At 34.4% G+C, this 19265-nt stretch overlaps 1 protein-coding gene across 1 annotated transcript in view; it reads right to left on the minus strand.

Moving 5' to 3' along the window:
- Nucleotides 1-17927, minus strand: part of LOC145690353 (UBX domain-containing protein 1) — a 40888-nt gene extending 22961 nt beyond the window's left edge. The window contains exons 1-4 of the mRNA XM_081765166.1: nt 17704-17927; nt 13236-13289; nt 9863-10063; nt 5121-5372 (exon numbers count right to left, since the gene is read on the minus strand). Coding sequence (XP_081621292.1) covers nt 5121-5372; nt 9863-10063; nt 13236-13289; nt 17704-17759 — 563 coding nt within the window. The 5' untranslated portion in view covers nt 17760-17927. The remainder of the gene's footprint in view (nt 1-5120; nt 5373-9862; nt 10064-13235; nt 13290-17703) is intronic.
- Nucleotides 17928-19265: the final 1338 nt, after the last annotated feature.

The raw sequence follows: 19265 nt of genomic DNA on the forward strand, positions 1-19265 counted from the left end.
GCTCACACGGACATTTTTCTGGCTTTCCCAATCAGAGTTAATTCAATAGTAAGTCACTTCTAAACTTGAACTAATCAATAATCAATCTAGAATAGGGGGGCGCGGTGGCTTAGTGATAAAGCGTTCACCTCCGGTGCTTGGGGTCCCTGGTTCGATTCCAGCTCGCGCCATGTGGACTTTGTGGTGGGTAAACACCGTGATGGTGGCTTTTCTCGGGGCTCTCCCGTTTCCTCCCACTTTCTCCATTCCACCATTTCACTCATCTCTCATCATCACCGTCTCCTTTAGCCTAACCGGCATAGCCGTGGGACGTAAAACTTAAAGATTTCATTTCATTTTCATTTTCAATCTAGAATAGGGGATCAACACGAAAATTCTGTCCTCACTCGAAATTGAAGCCAAGAAAGCGCAAGTTAATTTTTCAGTTATACAGAACACATTTCTCATACAAAAAATTATAATATACAAAACGATTGATGGCAGAGCATTTACCTCTGTCGCGCAGTGAGCAAGTTAAATTCCAAAGGAAAGGCCTGTGATGAACGAACATGGTATTTCTGAAATTTCTAGAGATTCTTGCGTTTTGTTTCTCTTTTTATGATTTTCACATGTTTATCTTCAATCTCCTGTAACCCACAATAAATATTCACTTTTAACAACCAGATTAAATTTCAATTGCAAATCATATAACCAGGTAGAAAAACAAAATCTGAATATTACCAGTCCAGCAAAAATTACCAAATAAATTTTGCCAGACGAACGTCTTAATTTAGTGTTACAATTACAAATATTACGTTTTGTAACGGGCTACTTGTTACTTCTTAGAAACTAGCATGGTACCAAGTTATGAAACAAAATTTAAATTTCCAACTAGAAAAAGAATCTTTTAAAATTAAAACGAACATTCACAGTCCATATATACGGTTATCCTACTTATTAATGTTACGTCAAAACCTTCAGATCTGATACCAGTTTTTAAACTATACCGTATATTCATAATCACGTAGAAGACTGAATAATACATCTACCCAAATAACAAATCAAAGCTTTAGTACATGATTATACGCAAAAATAAATAAATAAAATAAAATAATGGAATTTTATTTGTAGTTTGGTATCCTGGCATGTCATAGTAACTCCGTCGTCCTAGAGGTTCAAACATGCTTTTCTTTGAGAACTCAGTAAGCTAAATAGGGAGTAACATCCTTTCCTAGAGAAGCTGAAGGAACCTATAGTAGAGCGGTCATTGAGTTACTTGTGTCTGCTCCCAGAGAAGAATTCATTCTTGTAGTAGTATGTGTTATGTTACTGGTCCCTCATGTCCAGAGAAAGATTACTTTTATTGATGAATTCTTTTTTTTTAACTTTTAATTATTTAAGAATTTTAACTTTCCCCTTATACTTTGCATTTTAAGTAAAAAGACTTAGTGTATTTTCTATACTATTCTCTCTCGTACAAAGTTCTCTATAGGTGCGAATTCAATGATATTTAGAGTAAAACAAGTAGCAGTGTCACGTGCACGCGAAGTGAAGTAGTTTGATTTGTATGGCGTGATAGGTTCTCAATTATTATTGAAATCAGAAGTGGTACTAAATTTATATCACTTCTAGTTCTACTAGAAAGATTAGGCTGGAGATGTAATATATTCTTGGGACGTTTAAGTGAGTGCAGATAACCGTTTCTCGCTACCTGTTACTGTATTCACTCTATAAAGATTAATATTAAACCGGAAGTGGTTGATTTCTACTAGTTCCGGTTCGAATAGCAGGTTGAGAGAGAAGATGGTACCTATTCTTAGAAGCCTAAATAAAAAATACTTTACGCTATTCTTTAATTGTATTTGCTCTATGTACGTCAATACTGAAACCGGAAGTCGTAGTGGATTTCTTAAAAATGGACATAAAATGTATTCTTGGGATTCTTAATCGATTGCAGAAAACCGCTTCTTTCTATCTGTTACGGTTTTCGCTATATAACGATCAAAATTAAAAACGGAAGAGGTTGTTTTCCACCATCTTCGGTTTTAGTAGAGAGATTAGATTAAAAATGGAATATACTCTTGGAAGAAAATGGACCCTAAATTGATTACGGAGAACCATTTCTCGCTAACAATTACGATTCTTATTCTATGGTGATCAACGTTAAAACCAGACGTGGTTAATTTCTGCCATCCAGCCAGTGGCATAACTACTATGGCGCGAAACCCCGCAATGCTGGGGGAGGGGGACTACATTTCCAAAGGGGCCCTTCACCCTCCTAATAGGTCAAATCAACATGCTTTTCAGTTTTGTATTAGTCGGCAATGTTCTTCCAACCTCCCCTTTTTTCAGCTATCTTTGGGAGGCTTGACGTGTAAGTCAAGCACCGCAAACAAAAAAGGAGAGTCGGTTTGGTCGGCTTTTATAGACTATATATTTTTCTTCGGTGGGAAATACCGAATCAAACTTTGGAATTAACATCTATATTAAACTATTTGACATGCCGAATTCACAGTTCCATTGTCGTTTTACATCTCTGCGTGATATAGTATCCAAATTTCCTTTTTGTTTCCTGCCAATATAATTCACCTCACTGTAGATAAAATTCTAAGCGCACAGATACATCAAACAACTTACAGTTGTGATATTGGTTCTTCGTTTCCGATGGAAGTAATTTGCTTTGTGAAACAGTTGAAATCAGACATAAGTGTTCAGAACTCTGTGTTTGACCTACAAGGCTTTTAATTGTGAAATATAAGTCACTGGCATCTAACTTTTCAGAAATTATTACTGTGTGTTTGTTGGTTTTGACGCTCTCTGTCAGTTCTGTGGAGAGGTCGTTGAAATTAATATAAAACTAATATTAATATAGAACTATGTGTGAAGCAGAAAGGCCAAATAGCTTAAGTAATCTAGCATTGCTCTCAATAAATGCGGACGAAGCTGAAAAAAATGGATGTACGGAAGTTAGTAAAGGATTTGGCTGACAGAAAGCAAGAAGGAAACCAGTTAATTAATTTCTACTACTCTTCATGAAGACTAACGTCACTGACTGCAAAGAAGGAAGTCCATCTTTCATCGTGAAGCCTATTGAATAAATTATATGTATAACAAAGTGGTTTCCATTTATAAATATTTAGGCCTAGTAGATGCATGCACTTAACTCATAATTCACAGATATACAGGGAAGTATAGTTATTAATTATGTTATCTATCATTCCACAAAAGTGTTATTAAGGCGGGGGATCTGGGTATTTTCTTGCGGGGGGAAGGGCATAAAACGTAATTACGCCACTGCATCCGGCTTTAGCAGAGAGTAAAAATGAAAATATTAAAGTAGAAATGAATATATTTTTGAGACGCTTAATTGATTGCTGAAATCTGTTTTTCGCTATCTGTAACTATTTTCACTCTATAACTATAAACGTCAAAATCCGGAAGTGGTTGATTTCTGCCACTTGCGGTTTCAGTTGAGAGATTACAGTGAAGATGGAGTATATTTTTGGGACGCTTAATTGATTGCAGAAAACTTCTTCTTTGTTACTTATTACGTTTTATTCTATAGCGATCAACGTTAAAACCGGAAGTGGTTGATTTCTATCACATCCGGTCTGAGTAGGGGTTAAGACGGAAGATGGTACTTATTTTCAGAATGCTAAATCGATTCCCGAAAACCGCTTTTCGCTCTCTCTTATCGTTTTCGCTCTATAGATCAATATTGAAAGCGGAAGTTGCAGCTCTATACAACTTCCGTTTCAATAGAGAGTTAAGGATGAACATGAAATGTATTCTTGAGACACTTAATCGATTGCAGAAAGCCGCGTCTCTCTATCTATTACCATTCAAGCTCTAGACCGCACAACACTGAAACAAGAAATGGTTGATATTTCTACCACTTCGGTTTGAGTATCAGTTTGACAAATGAACTTGATTCATAACTTTCTACCCTCTACATTTTGACCCAATTTGGAGATGGCTGACCATGTATTAATGTGGAAGGAATGTATTTTGAATTAAAGTGGAAGGAATGTATTTTGAATTAAAGTGGAAGGAATGTATTTTGAATTAAAGTGGAAGGAATGTATTTTGAATTGAAGTGGAAAGAATGTATTTTGAATTAAAGTGGAAGGAATGTATTTTGAATTGAAGTGGAAAGAATGTATTTTGAATTAAAGTGGAAGGAATGTATTTTGAATTGAAGTGGAAAGAATGTATTTTGAATTAAAGTGGAAGGAATGTATTTTGAATTAAAGTGGAAGGAATGTATTTTGAATTAAAGTGGAAGGAATGTATTTTGAATTAAAGTGGAAGGAATGTATTTTGAATTAAAGTGGAAGGAATGTATTTTGAATTAAAGTGGAAGGAATGTATTTTGAATTAAAGTGGAAGGAATGTATTTTGAATTAAAGTGGAAGGAATGTATTTTGAATTAAAGTGGAAGGAATGTATTTTGAATTGAAGTGGAAGGAATGTATTTTGAATTGAAGTGGAAGGAATGTATTTTGAATTAAAGTGGAAGAAATGTATTTTGAATTAAAGTGGAAGGAATGTATTTTGAATTAAAGTGGAAGGAATGTATTTTGAATTAAAGTGGAAGGAATGTATTTTGAATTAAAGTGCAAGGAATGTATTTTGAATTAAAATAACTACAGTTGGTAAAACACCTAATTCGTTTTGTTTAATTTAAAAGTTCCGTTATTTTTCCGACATATTGTATATACAAAGAACGTTCAAGCTACACAGTGATTGCTTGTGTTACTACGTAAGTTCCTGCCAGTTATAATTACATACTTACAGATACCAACATACCCTCATTCAGAGAGCAATAAGTTATACCTATTTAACAAAAAAAAACAATGGTCCTATTGGTGGTCTATACACTTCCTCTTTTCTATTTTTTGCGTTTACCTCTACGACAAAGGGAATCTGAAACAAAAGCACGCGTGTGCTAACACATTTTAGCGACAATGAAATGACTCCTATTAGGGAATATTCTTAGGAAAACTTTTACAGAAACTTGTAGAATACTTTTCTGGATTGACTTTATCTCAAAATAATGGTCCTGCGTAGATCCAACAACATAAAACATTGTATGAACAAAATTAACAGTATGTTTTAAACTATTCTAGTATATTCCTTACTTTCTCCTTGCTGCAGCGATTTCTTTTCCAGATTTTATCCTTATTTTCTCTCTTTCCAATGCTTCTTGTTTCTCTCTTTCTTCTCTCTCCTTCCTCTTTTGTTTCAGCTTCTCTTCAATCCTTCGCAGCTGCTCTCTCTTTTCTTCTTCCGTCAATGGCTTTTTTTCTTCTGTAGACTCAGAGAAATTACTATGGCCAGACTTTGCTGCATGGAACTCTACTTCCAGTTGCGTTGAGAACAATTTACCACATCTAAAATGAAAAGGATGAGTAAACAAAACAACTCACACTTAGATTTATATTAAATTTATACACACATAGTGTGGTAATTAGGAAACGAGACTTTTTTGTTGGGGGGAGGGGTTGGGCTGTGAAGTTATTTTTGTCATGGAAGATTATTATAGTGGTGGATCTTGCGTGTGTCCTTGTTAATTTTACACCCGGCAAGATCGACCAGTCGCCAGTGTGATGCGTGGTACAGCTAAATATAGACTTGTGTTGTGATCCTTGTCATCATTTCAACAATGCAGCCAGAGTGAATATAAAGTCTGTAACTGGTTACGAAAAATTCTCGTGGAAACATCTGAGATGTTGCAAATAGTTTCTGGGGATAATTGCCTTTCTCGCTGCCGTGTTTTTATATAGCATAAGAGATTCAGTGCTGATAGGAAGTCGGTGAAAGATAATGATCGCCCAGGTCTATCTGAATAACTGAAATGGTTGACAAAGTTCCTGATATAATTTTGAATGACTGAAATGCAAGTCTCAGGGTAATATCAACGTAGTGGAGGTAAGAAAACTCTTCACTAAATAATAAAGGACGATTTAAAGAAACTGAAAGTTCAGAGTCCATTAGTAAACGAAGGAGAGAAACAGTAATTATTAGTGAAATTTGGGCCTCAAAAAGTGTTTGTTATCATACTCCGCATACTTGCCAGACCCGCTACTCTGTAATTACTTTCTTTTCCCCAAAGTACAATCACTAACGAAGGACTCCTTTTCGACAATATTTCCACTATCCAGAAAACAGTGAAAAACTCTACTGAAATCCAGGACTTCCAGAAGTAATTCCATGACCTACTGGATCGTCATAGCTGATTCCACTTGTTATTCATTTATTATTATTATCATTATTATTTTACAGACCCAGTCCCGTTTTTTAATTGCTGCTTCACTTCCTTTCTCTTACACATCATCGTAATGCAGAGGCTGTCATTTTTATTGGTTCTTCCATCTGAGAGACCCACATTCCACAGTATCTATTGCTTCGATTCCGCCATTGCTCACTTTTAACAGGTGTTTTATAGAAGGCTATTTTCCCTCTTCTTGAAAAACAGCTCGTCTCCCCCCCCCCCCCATCCATATATCCGGACCGAAAGATCACGTGTCATCCTATAGGACTATTTCGCTTTTCTTAAACCTATCCACCATCTTCGAAAATATATACATATATATCAAAGACAGACTTTTCAAATTCACCTCTCCTTATATACCAACAACGCAAAGGAATTCCGGGGAAGGGATTCCGTACCTTCAAGACACACCTCTGCAACTACCCACATTTTAAACGAAAGCGTTCCACTAAAGTTTTATGTAGAAAGTATTCTACTGTACGTTTTAAGGAAAATAATTGTAATAAAAATAACTGAATATTATTGAACAGTAAGGCATATTATAAACTGAAAATCGAGCTACGTAACACATTGTACATCAAACTTTCCCTGTGTATATTTCAAACAAACAGTTTTTCTTCCGGACTTCTACTACGTTCCTTTTCCACTACATCTTTAAAGAACTTCTTGAACTTCTTGATCAATATGGGTGGCTATTGAAATCCAACCTTTACAACCGAGCCTTAAATGAAGGTGCTTGATTCCTAAGTGAAGGAAATTTTGACTTCTTAACTCTAAAGTAGGGTCATAGGCCAGATAGTTCTCAAGATGCTGTCTGTCTTTAGAGATGATTTGAGGGTATGACGGCCTGTACATGGACACATGTTCAGCCTTCATTTAGAGCAAAATTAGTTTTCAATTAACGGACGCTTCTGTTAGAAGCCTACAGATACAAGATTATTTAGGTGGAGACCTCTGGGCTATGAGAGGTGAGCCTGATATTTCAATTAGAAAATTAGAGCAATTGTTGAAATAAAGATTTCGTCTAATTGGATGAAATGCCTATCTATGAAGTTTTCCCAGTATCTGGGTAATATGTAAGGGAATGTTAAATGCTCGTTAATTATCTAGACAGTTAGTGAACATTTTATTTATTTTTATGTGATTCACAAAGAAAATCGGTGGGTACCGAAGGAGGAAGAAGAAAGGAAGTATCACAAAAGTTTACTTACTTTACGTATCGATGCTAAAAGGTAAGTTAGTATTTTCATTCAATATGACTCCACACGCACCAGCAACAAGCAAACAAAATAACAATAAATAAATAAATACAGAAATAAAGTAGAAAAGTTAAATGCGTAAAAAAAAAAAAAAAAAAAAAAAATTAAGAAATTTGTGAATGTATATTGGTAGGAAAATTTTACTACTTTTCTCTCCGAGCATAAATGTAAGTATTAAATTTAACAACTAATGGATCTTCCATTCTCATTGTTCGTAACTTCCTAACTTCTCATCGCTCGTTACTTCGTACGCATCATACGTAACCAGTTACACGTATAAAATTTACTCAATTAGAGCGCATACGCGGAACATATTTACTTAACAAAGCTGTTATCTGTCCCGAAGGGAAAGGTGATCGGGTGGGTGAAAGAAAAATGTTCGTTAAAAAATCCAACCCAGGAAAACGAACTCACGCAATTCCTGAAGGATAGATAAGTGCTAAAATCGAGAGAAATTCCTCGCAAAGACAAGAACGGACAGAATTTTAAAAATGACACAATCAAGAATACACATATCCAAGAAACTACAAATTCTTGATTTACTGGTTTGCACGAGCGGAAATAATGAAAGAAGTAATATGACCACGAGGAAGGTCAAAGGTCAGGTTATAGGATGAAGTACAAAAGGGTGTGAAAAGAAGAGAAATAAGATAGAAAATGATCCAAGATGAGGAACACTGGAATGAAAGAAGTCGTTGGAAAGGCCTCGTCCATACCCAAACCCTGCACACGCTGGATTCGACAATCTATTATAATGATATTGCACTGTAAGCTTTCTATGCATATTTTTAAGCATATTCTTCCATCTGTTACCTACAAGGTCAAAAGCTGTTCGTTATTTTTCCATTACTATATGTATTACAGGATCTGATGAAAAATCATAGCAGACCTTGAAACAATAAGCACCTTTTGGACAAACCTTGGTACAAGTCTACGAGGACGTCACGTTACTCACAAGTATCAATACTTGGTTGCAGTCCCAAAGTTGTAGTCGTATAGTATATACGTCTGCACCAATCTGGATAGTTTTGAGTCATTTCAAGAAAAATTTCTGGGAAGTCTGTGAGAGTTCAGATATTTAGGACTGCATCTTCTGTTACCGATAAAAGCGATGTATTTGTTGTATACACTTTGATTTCTAGAAAAGTTTTTGTTTGATACTTCTATACTGTAATGATTGAAGTTATGTGATTTGATTAGAAATATGCAGTAGATGCTTTAAGAAAGCAACGCTGAGAATGGTGGGAGTTGCGACTGAAAATTTGGGCAATTATTAAATGGCAGATGCATACCATAGTCCAAGTTAATATGTGCGTTCATACGTCAGCTTGGTTCCTTAAATTGATACCTTCAAGTAATATCAGTTTGTAGTAAACCAAGCCAGTAAGAAGACAATAAACCGTAATACGAGCCACATACGTGAGTGATTTCTAACCTTTTTATACCAATGTTCTTTCTTATTATCCTCCTTTGCTATCCTTCGAGAAGGTTGCTAGCACATATCAAAGGCTGGGAAGGATAGTACGTTAAAAAAAAAAAAAAAAAAAAAAAAAGTTTAAGTTCTGTTTCTTATCTAAAATAGCATGAATTCGAGAAACTCACTTAGTTTGTTTACTTCAGTTATACTGTTACACATATAGTAGCTGAACGTCCGTTTTCCGCATGGAGAAATAGGTTTATGGGAAATATTTGAAGGGTGCATTGAACCCCCTTTATACCCACCATTTTCCCCTTAGGATGCGTACTTTAATCGAAATGGAATTGTAAGAACCCAACTCGATCCACGTGCTAAATATGTTTACTAGTTTCCCTCGCTGTCTAACTTCTTCCATGTGATTTCCTCTACCTAAGTTCGTTTATTTCCTCGTTGGCATTGCGTGGTTTATGCTGAAAGTCTTATTTCCTTCTCCACCTCATTTGAGGTTTACATTTTAAGACGCGAACTATTTGTCCTGGTCGTAAACGTTAGAAACAATGGAAAAAGTTTTATGACACGTAACAATGAAAAATGGATAATATTTACACGTAATAATTATTGTATCTATTGTTGTGGTGTAAAATATTGCATTTAGCATAAATTTAGAACTTTACCTATCTCTTACTATATATGCAATTTAACGGCAGTAACATGATAAAATCTCAGTTTGACGGAAGCACTAATTGTGTTTAAAAGTTCATGTCAATTTGTTAAACCGTGATGAGATCACAAACAAGATTACATTCTTATTTATTAACAAAGATAAAACAGTTCGCTACAACTTAAATGCATAGGATTAAAAAGCTGTCCTCATGAAACAATATAAAGAATTTTAAGTATCTTTTAAATATGACTGTTCCTAATGATATTTACTCTTCACATTTAAGAGATTTAGCAACCTCCTCCTGCCCTGCTTCATTGCTCTCTTCGCCTTCTTCTTTGGATTCGGCAGCATCGTCAGCTGGTTTAGCATCTCCATTTCCTTCGTTGTTATCTTGTTGCATCTGTTCCTCAGGTTCTGCCTCACAGTCCACGGGGATCACTTCATCTGCCTCATCGCTATGAGCAAGCAACCTATCAAGAGAGTACAATACAGAAATTTTTAGCAAATAAAATAACTTGTTATTTAATATACATATTTATGTTTAGTGAAGAAAACATTCGCTACTTTTCGATCTTCGTGATCACTGTCATTACGTCAAGAAGAATAAGGAGAAAAAAATATTTGGAAAACATACCATGCCATATTGTTTCAAGTAATTGCATGACATATTGCACGGTTAATTAGATAATTAGTGAATGGAAAGACAAAAGCAGCATGAGCACACAGATAAATAACAGAGTACTCACCAGTTTTGCACCTGTATAATTTATTTGCGATTTATTCAAGAATCCAGAGCTGCCTTCGTCGGTAAAACAACGAAGAAATAAATAAATAAATAAATAAAAAAAGTCGGTATCTACGCATGCATTTACGTAATACATGTCTTCCATGTATTTATCACAAAATTTAGTAAAAGCTCTGAAAATTACTTACATTATGTATTAATTCATAGAGAAACTAACATTACCAAAGCCAAATATGTTTGCAATTACGTTATATGAATTTTTGTCAGATCTATATTATACAAATTATTGCCCTTGTATGACTCCTCTGAAGAAATGTCAAAAACTCTACTGCAGACTACAAATGAATAATCCTAATTTTTGTGAACTTCATCTTTAAATAAAGCTGTTCATGTCCGAATCCCAATCTTTGTCTAGATTCCTTTAAGTCAATACAAAGTAAGATTTTCTGTTCTTACATACTGAAAACCTTATTTTAACATGTGAAGTAGTTTTACAAAGACTTTGACTTCCTTTATTGTTTCTGTTTCTTTGAAAACCAGAAATTGATGACGATATCTATTACGATCCTCTGTTTTAATATTTAAAGCCAGAAGAGGTATGCTATTGAATTATAACATTAGACTTTTTGAAGTACTTAAATAAAATATTTATTAACGGCTACAGATAACAAAGTCAATACGTATAGTGATACAAAGGTTATCCCCTCACGGGACGCAGATTATGCTACCCAATCCACAGTTCAACGAATACCGTGAGAAGACAGAATTGGGAGACAACTTACAAAGCAAACGCCACTTCCAGTCCCATGTTCCTTCTTTTGGAAGAGCTGTTGCAGTGAGAAGTTCGGCTATGTTGTTCGTTTGGCAAAATATATGCGGTTGATGGCTAGATGAAGATATGAATGCTTGAATGTTCTCCGCTGCTTCCACCCACCTTTTTTTATTTACAAAGTTTATCTCCTACTTAAGCTTGTTTAGTTTTAAATTTTCTTTTAATGGTCAACTATCAAAGATTGGCTGTTAGCATACGAGGTCATGATTTGTCTAGCCAGTTTTAGTTTAGTCCAGTTTTCACTTATTAAATTTAATGTTTTTTTCCAGGGTAAACTCATAAATTTATTTTAATTGGTAGAGCCGTCTGTTATTAGAAAATTGTTTTTATATCACTTTAACAATTATTTTTTTTTTCTTCCTGGAGGGTTTGTGACAGTACAGTAGGCTGCCATCTGCTCAACTTACGATTGGGCAATCGTAACCAAAGGCGGTCATAAGTCAACAACTAATTGTATATGTCGAAATTTCTTTAAAAGATCTTTTTAAACAGCTTGCTAATGTACGCTATAGGATACACATTCTAAATTAAAATTAAACACTAATACTGTATTCTCCCTCTACCCCCCCCCCAAAAAAAAAAAAAGTGTTGTTTCAATTCTCTCTGAAGCTTTCTTCAGTAACTCGTCTCCTGTTGCTATACTTATTGTAGATTATTAATTCACGTGAGGAACATATTCTTGAACCACCAAAATTAAGAACATAAGAAAAACCCTTACAATTCTTGTACAGTTCGTTGATATGTAAAGATGTAGAAATTTATACAAACTATGAAAGAAAAAAATAGTACTGTCGTTATTAATGTTGGTAGTTCACGAATGTTTCCCACATGTATTAACAATTAATCGGGAGAAGAGTTACTGATGAAAACTCCAGGAAAAAAAAAAAAAGTGTTAAAATGATATAATGTACGACAAAACTGTATTTTCGAATATCAAGTTAGTACCAGTACTTCATGAATCAACTTGTCACTGCTCTGTAGAATTCAACTTTTTCTTATTTTCCGTTCCAGAATCCAGTTTCAAAAATATGAACATTTGAAGATCATATTGCGATAAACTATGGCATAACCAAATTCTCCTCCGTAATCATCAGATTAATTACATATACGAAAGCTTCTTAATTTGCAGCTGCCAATGGTAACAATATACTGGATGTTGATCGTAAATGTGAATTTTAAACGCTCAGTAGAAATATTCTGTAGGCCTGAGAAGAGGTAAGTGGTATCGAAACAGTATGCTTTTTTTTTTTATCTTGGGTGTTTCATCGTATGAGAATTATTATTTATTTTTAATAGATATGTATCAATTAGCAATTAAGATTAACGAGTTTTGTATAAATGAAAGACCACTAGTTATCTGACCAATCCATGTGCATTCAATATTAACATATGTAAAAAGAGTTCCTAGCACGGGTAACTTTCAGTGGTTTTAGAAACCACCTGTACTTTTTAGTTTTTTTTTTATATACAATTTAATGTTAAACAAACAATAATGAAGACACAAAAGAAAATTATCTGTGGATTTTTTTTCTGTGTAAATCTTTTCGTACTACTCACTTTTATTGTTAGTAATGTGGAATCTTCGTGAAGATGGATTTTTGAATCCCTATCGGGGATAACTTATATTGTACGAAGCAAAAACGTGGATATAACGAGAAAGTACTGAAAACATTCGAAATTGCATGTAGTAGAACAGAATAAAGAAAAGTCAAGAATAATAATGGAAAGCTCATTACTGAGAATAATGAAGAGAAGATCTTTCATCTTTTATATTTGAGTTAATGTAAAAGAGATAAAAAAAAAAAAAAAAGTTGCATAGTGACTATACTCACAATTAGTACTCTCTTAGGGATTTCAGTACATTTACAAACCTTCAATTCTTACCAATTTTGCTTCGGACTAACATCAATAATATTAGAATTAGTGCTGCAGGTGAAACTATACAAACTCTATACTGTTTTTGATAAAACGCGTTATTCATATTGTTACGTATCTGATTTACCATTCTATTCCTCCTACACATATAATTTATCTATTACTACAAATACAAAATAAATTTACTCACCACTCCATGGCAGGTTCCACACCTTGATTGCCAGTTACTGCTAACGCCTTTTCTCTGGAAGATTTCGAAAAAAATAAATAAATTAACCACATATCAGTTTTCATCTGTAAAAAATATATAACATAACTAGTTAAAATGCATTCTAATTGCACTAAACGTTTCAGCAATTTCTGTTACCTTCGTCTGTAGCTCTAAGAAACTCTCATGAAAATTCTTTCACATCTAGTCAGAGTTGAAAAGAATACCTTTTTCTTTGTTTTTTTTTTTTTTTTTTTTTTAAATCAATTTTCGTATTTAAATCAGTTCAGTATTTTTAAAACAGAATATTATTTAAATGATATTCTTTCCTTAACCTACGATTCCTTCTGGCAAATTACTGGTGTTTTCCATGTCTTTTGAGTGATATTAGAGCAAAATTGAAATAGAAGTTTCCCAGTATTTATATTGCTTTCTGCAAGGTGTTTCTCTCACATGAGTCATTAGCAGTACAATATTGTTCTCCCAAGATCTGACGAGCGAGCGGTTATCGTAATCTTGCAAAATTCAATTTACAGTGATTAGACCAAAGAAAGATATTCTTAATTTTTATTTGCATCTTATTTAGTTAACAACCAAAGTAAAATGTGCACGTATAAAATATGTCATAATGTTGCACACTGCGAAGCATTTGCTTGCACTGCACAGTGAGTATAGAGCCTTTCTTAAACGTTTTGTTTATAAACTGAATCCATTTTATTAAATATTCTTTTTATCATCTCTCCTATAATGACTAAAAACATATTTTAGTTTAAAATTATAAAATTATTCAAGAGAATATTCCATATTATTCCAAAGATATCGGCTAGTGTTCATGAAGAAGAATATTTCGGTACAAGGAAAAATTTATGGAGGACTACTAGAAGTACGAAAAGTAACGACATATAGTTTCACAGACAAGGTTAGCTTTCTGATGCTGAAGAAGACGATAGCTTTTGCCGAAATATTCATACTTAGATAATTTTGGGTGCTTTTGGAGGTCAAAACTGAAAACACATTTATTGTGATTTCATTTGTGTGTGTGTGTGTGTGTCTTATTCATTTCGCTTTTTTTATTATTATTCTTTTCTTTTTGGTGCTGTTTCTGAACACTGTGCAATCTGTTAAAAAAGAATCAAAACATACTAGTTACGTTATTACTGGAGTGGTAGAAAACAGGTAAAATAAGTGAGGCTGAAAAGCAAAAACAATGTTTCTTTAATTAAAAGGGCTCCGCCGAACAACGTTGCAAGTGACAATCCAAGTTTACAGAAATCGGAAAAAAAATACATGTTGATTATGTATAGGCTTTAAATTACTTTTTCAGTTTTAAACCATGCCTTTATATCAAATGAGTTACATAAAATTGGAACTTCTATTACAGTACCGTTGTTCTGTTAAAATCTTATTGTGACTGATATTGTCGCTTGCAACGTTGTTCGGCGGAGCTATTGAATTATTAATGAACTAAATACGATACCAGTTAGTACTCTGAACACTGTGCAATCTGTTATATAGGTACAAGGAAAATTTTATAGAGGACTATTGGAAGACAAAGCAGAAATGCTATTGCAAAGAAGATAATCATGGGAGTTCCACATCAACGTTAATTTTCTGAAAAGATATATGCTGAAGAAGGTAATAATAACTTTCTGTCGCAACGTTCAAAATTGGATAATTTTGGATGTAAATACTTTTTAATGAATCTTGAATATGCATCCTATTGAATAAAGTAGTCTCCTTCCTCATATTCTTAAAAATGAAGTGAAATATCTACTTTTTCGCCTATACACATGCCATGTTGACTGACGAAGACAGACTAACGAAAATGAATATGAAATCCGTAATGGAATAACAATGTGGACGGACACGTGAGAACCCGTAAATTATTGTTATCTACCATAAAATCACAAATCCTGGAAACGAAACATCTGAGGTGAAAGTGAAATTAAATGAAAATGAAATGAAATGAAATCTTTGAATTTTACGTCCCACGTTTATGCCGGTCAGGCTAAAGGACACGGTGATGATGAGTAATGAATGAAATGGTGGAATAAAGAAAGTGGGAGGAAACGGGAGAACGCCGAGGAAACCCACGCACACGGTGTTTGTCCACCACAAAGTTCACTTGGCGGGGGCTGGGTACATCTGAGGTGAGTGCGGTTCTTTATTGATTCTAATTGGCCCTGTTCCAGTTACCACATCTGTTTCTCTGCAACTCGTTTATCAGTTCTTTTATTTATTTATTGAACAAATTCCCAGATACAGAATAACTTGGCCATTTTACACAGGAAAATATCAACAACAATAACAACGTGTCAACAAAGGGTGCAAAAGTAATATCATTTGGCCAACACGCATTCAATTACTCTGTCAAACACCGGGTAGCTCGAAAACACATCAGTTGTTACGTTATTATAATAGGTCGGTAATCTGTGAAAAAGAAACCTCTATATAATTGCAAACTTAGGGTGGGCAAGATGGAATAGGCCGGTATTCCGGATTATTTGGGAAGGAATACGTAAGGATAGTTCCTGAAGTAGGGTTTCAGATCTTCAGTTCCTATTAACTATCTTATGAAGAAATTTCAGTTCAGAGTTATTCCTACGTACTTCCAGAGTCTGGATACTAAGATATTGCAAAATTCCCTCTTAGGTAATATTCGAAGTGTGGGGACACGAAAGTGTAGTATAGCAAAAGAAACAGAATAAAATCAAGTCTAGAGAGATGTGTAGGTGTTGCTATGGTCTATATGGGAGAGCAGCACTCGATCATGGGCGCTATTAGAGTTTTATAGAATGATGCTAACGTTGTCACAGTGCGTAGATCAGTAAATCAGTAAAAAAAAGCTCCAACATGTGCATTTTGTTTCTAATTCGCGTACGCTCTGCAATATAATTGATCACTGTTACTTTATTACTGATTCGCTTAATCAGTTTTTCTTCTTAATCCATAAAAATAGTTGATTTTGATGACAGCACAGCAATACTTACGAGCAATTTTTGTTGGCGTTTTTTTCTAAATGTTTCTATGACAATTTGTGAAATAAGTATTGTGTCAATATGATCATATATTTCTTTATGGTGTAATCAAGTTTTGTTTGATTTATGTGAAAAGCATAAATGTCCTTGAAAACAAAGAATTAATTAGAGAGATCCAAAGAGTCACTATTACCAACGATGCAATGAAACTCGCTGATATAGGTAACACAAAAACATTTGTATGAAATTGTTTTAACCTATTGGCTTCGTGTTGAATACAAACAATATATAACTGGATTTCTCTTTTTGTACTACCGTTACTCCATTTAAGAATATATGACATTGAAATGACTGAAAATACAATTCAACATTGCCAAGGAAATCTCATATCTTGCTGAAGATGACTTTGGTTGCTATCTACACTTTCTTAATTGGAATCAATTTATGAGGAACGTGTTGCTCAATACATAAAATACAATAGTGTACGCAAAAGTAATGGCATTATTGTTCTGCATGTTTTTATCATAGTTATGAGGGAAAATATTGAAAGGTGAATTGTGTGTCATATTTACAGTAGCCAATTTTGATTCTGTTTACATAAGAATGAAGTGGAGTAATTGGTTTTACTTTCTTTAGTTAGTTTATGCTTTTTTCCTAGTTATTAACTCGGCTTTTTTATTACGATCTGCTTAGTATGTAGTATCCATTAATTTACACAAACAGAATACGATAAAATACAATAGGGCTAATGTCAAGCTTACTTATACAATTTCTGGGCATTACAAATTATCTATGGCCTTAGGCCCGTAACGTATGAGGGATGACGTCCCTCAGCAAAACTCACTATCCAAGGGAGGAGGAGAGAATAACGGAATTAGAAAGGAAGGAAACGGTCTGGGACTTGTACATTAACATCCCAGTATTCTGGCCTGAAAGAGCTGTTACTCCGTATCGACTGGGTATTCCTTCAAAGAATCGAACCCGGGACAACTCGCACCAAATGCGAGCGCGTTAGCGACTGGTTTATAAACTATATTTGCCCATAAACTATAACTGTTCCGTGAGTGTCCTATCACTGAGCCTTCCCCATATTCTTAAACTGCACAGAATAGTGCCCAGTGCTGTTCGCAGAGTGCATATGATCTGAGTAATAACAACACACACACATACATTTAAAAAAAGAAGCTTGCACACGTCTCCTTTAAGTGCGTATGAAATTTCAGTTTCTAGGCCAAATGTAGTAAAATATTTCCGATCAAAGCGTCTCCTCCCTTGCATTGGAAACTGACATGTAACAGAACAGGGAATAAAGTACCGGCACGGTACTAACGTATGTAACTAATTAGTACGGTCTTCAACTAACATTTTTACGCAACTGGAGTGAAAGTAAATTCAGTCATATAAATTACAAAACAAAACAAACTTTATTTTCAACATATAATTAACAAATGTGTGCAAAGGTTCTTACTTACATCTTACTTTGGGGAAACCCCATTTCTAGAAGCTGATTGTAAAACGGAGATGACATTTTTGAGTCTTAAATGACTATGACGAACACAAATTTCACCGCTTTTTAAGTGCACGCAAAAGTATTTGCTTCCAGTACTGTAAGCTACTCAGCAAAATTTGAAGCTCATCAATTCTACAACATTCAACAATCACGAACACGCCATAATAATTCTGATCGTCATTTGTTCCATTGCTTCTTCGTTTTCTTTTATGATAAATAACGATAGTATATGTAAATATGAGCTTAAACACTATGCTTAAATGAGCATGTACCGCGTAGCGAATTGGAAACAAAATTGTATTCGTTTGTTCGCTATTTGATAAACAACGAATTATTTTAAATTATATAAATATAGTCGGTGCAGTTTTACTATACTGATCCATAGATTGTAAAATGTACAGAAAAATTTGGGTAAGTCTTTAATTTGCCCATTTCATATCGAGAACAGAGCCTAACCAATCCCTGCGGGACTTCCAATCCGTTCCTACCACTACTACTACTACCATACTACTTATCCGTATAATATATTACTACTTATACTGTACGATATACTCTGCCTTAAGTACACTTTTATGTAATAAAGTTACCCAATAGAATTTACATTTCTTTTTGTCATCGAATAAATAAGTGAATTAACAGGTATTTAAAAAGTCAAATATTAATTATTCGGTGGCAATTATTTATTTAAGAGGAGCCTTAAAATAAGTTTCCGAATAAAAAGTATTATATATGTAAGGGCGCCGATTTCTCTGTAAATTTGGGGGGCCCGGGCCCCCCAAGCCCCCCAGGATTGGCGCCCTTGTATATATACCCTGCTTTTTGGATCATATCGACTACGAGTACCTCCAAAATTGTATTTTATAAGCTATTTAACATTCTTTGGCACAAAATTCCTTTAGGAGGGCATGATCATTATGGGATACAGTATTAAGGTACAGTCATATTGGCACAATATGACTCACAGTGCCTAAAAATTGCCATCTATCTTTACTAGTATGTTACCACAGAGAGATTTGTTTTATGACTTAGTGAGGAGTGTAAGAGACTAAGAAAGAAAAGAAAGCGAATAGCGTCGTAAAGGCGCTAGACCGAACTATATTCACAGTCATTGCAGTTACCACAATTTATAATGCTTGCCGTTCATTCCATATCAATTTACAAAATATTTACAAAACGCATCGCAAAATATGCAATTAGTGGCGAGAAATTTCGTATAGCAGTTTCACGTTATAAATAATTATTGCATTATATCCGTTGTGCTGAGATCTGCAAATTTAGCCTAAACCGTAATGAAATTAGTTCAGTGTGTATTTCTGATATCGCAAACTAAAAAGCGAATTTTTCATTTTGTTGACGCAGACCAATATGGAATGAAACCCTCTGTCTTTCAGCACTGGTTCACACTTCACAAATTTCAAAATAAGTGTAATTTCCGTATAGGAAAATAAAATATCCTAATAAAATGCGGCTCCTCAGGACATCCCATTCACGTCACAACGTCTCACGTTCCGTAGAGACATCCCT

This window comes from Thermobia domestica, chromosome 7 (genome assembly GCF_964235325.1).
Source record: "Thermobia domestica chromosome 7, izTheDome1.hap1.1, whole genome shotgun sequence".
In the NCBI taxonomy this organism is placed as follows: domain Eukaryota; kingdom Metazoa; phylum Arthropoda; class Insecta; order Zygentoma; family Lepismatidae; genus Thermobia; species Thermobia domestica.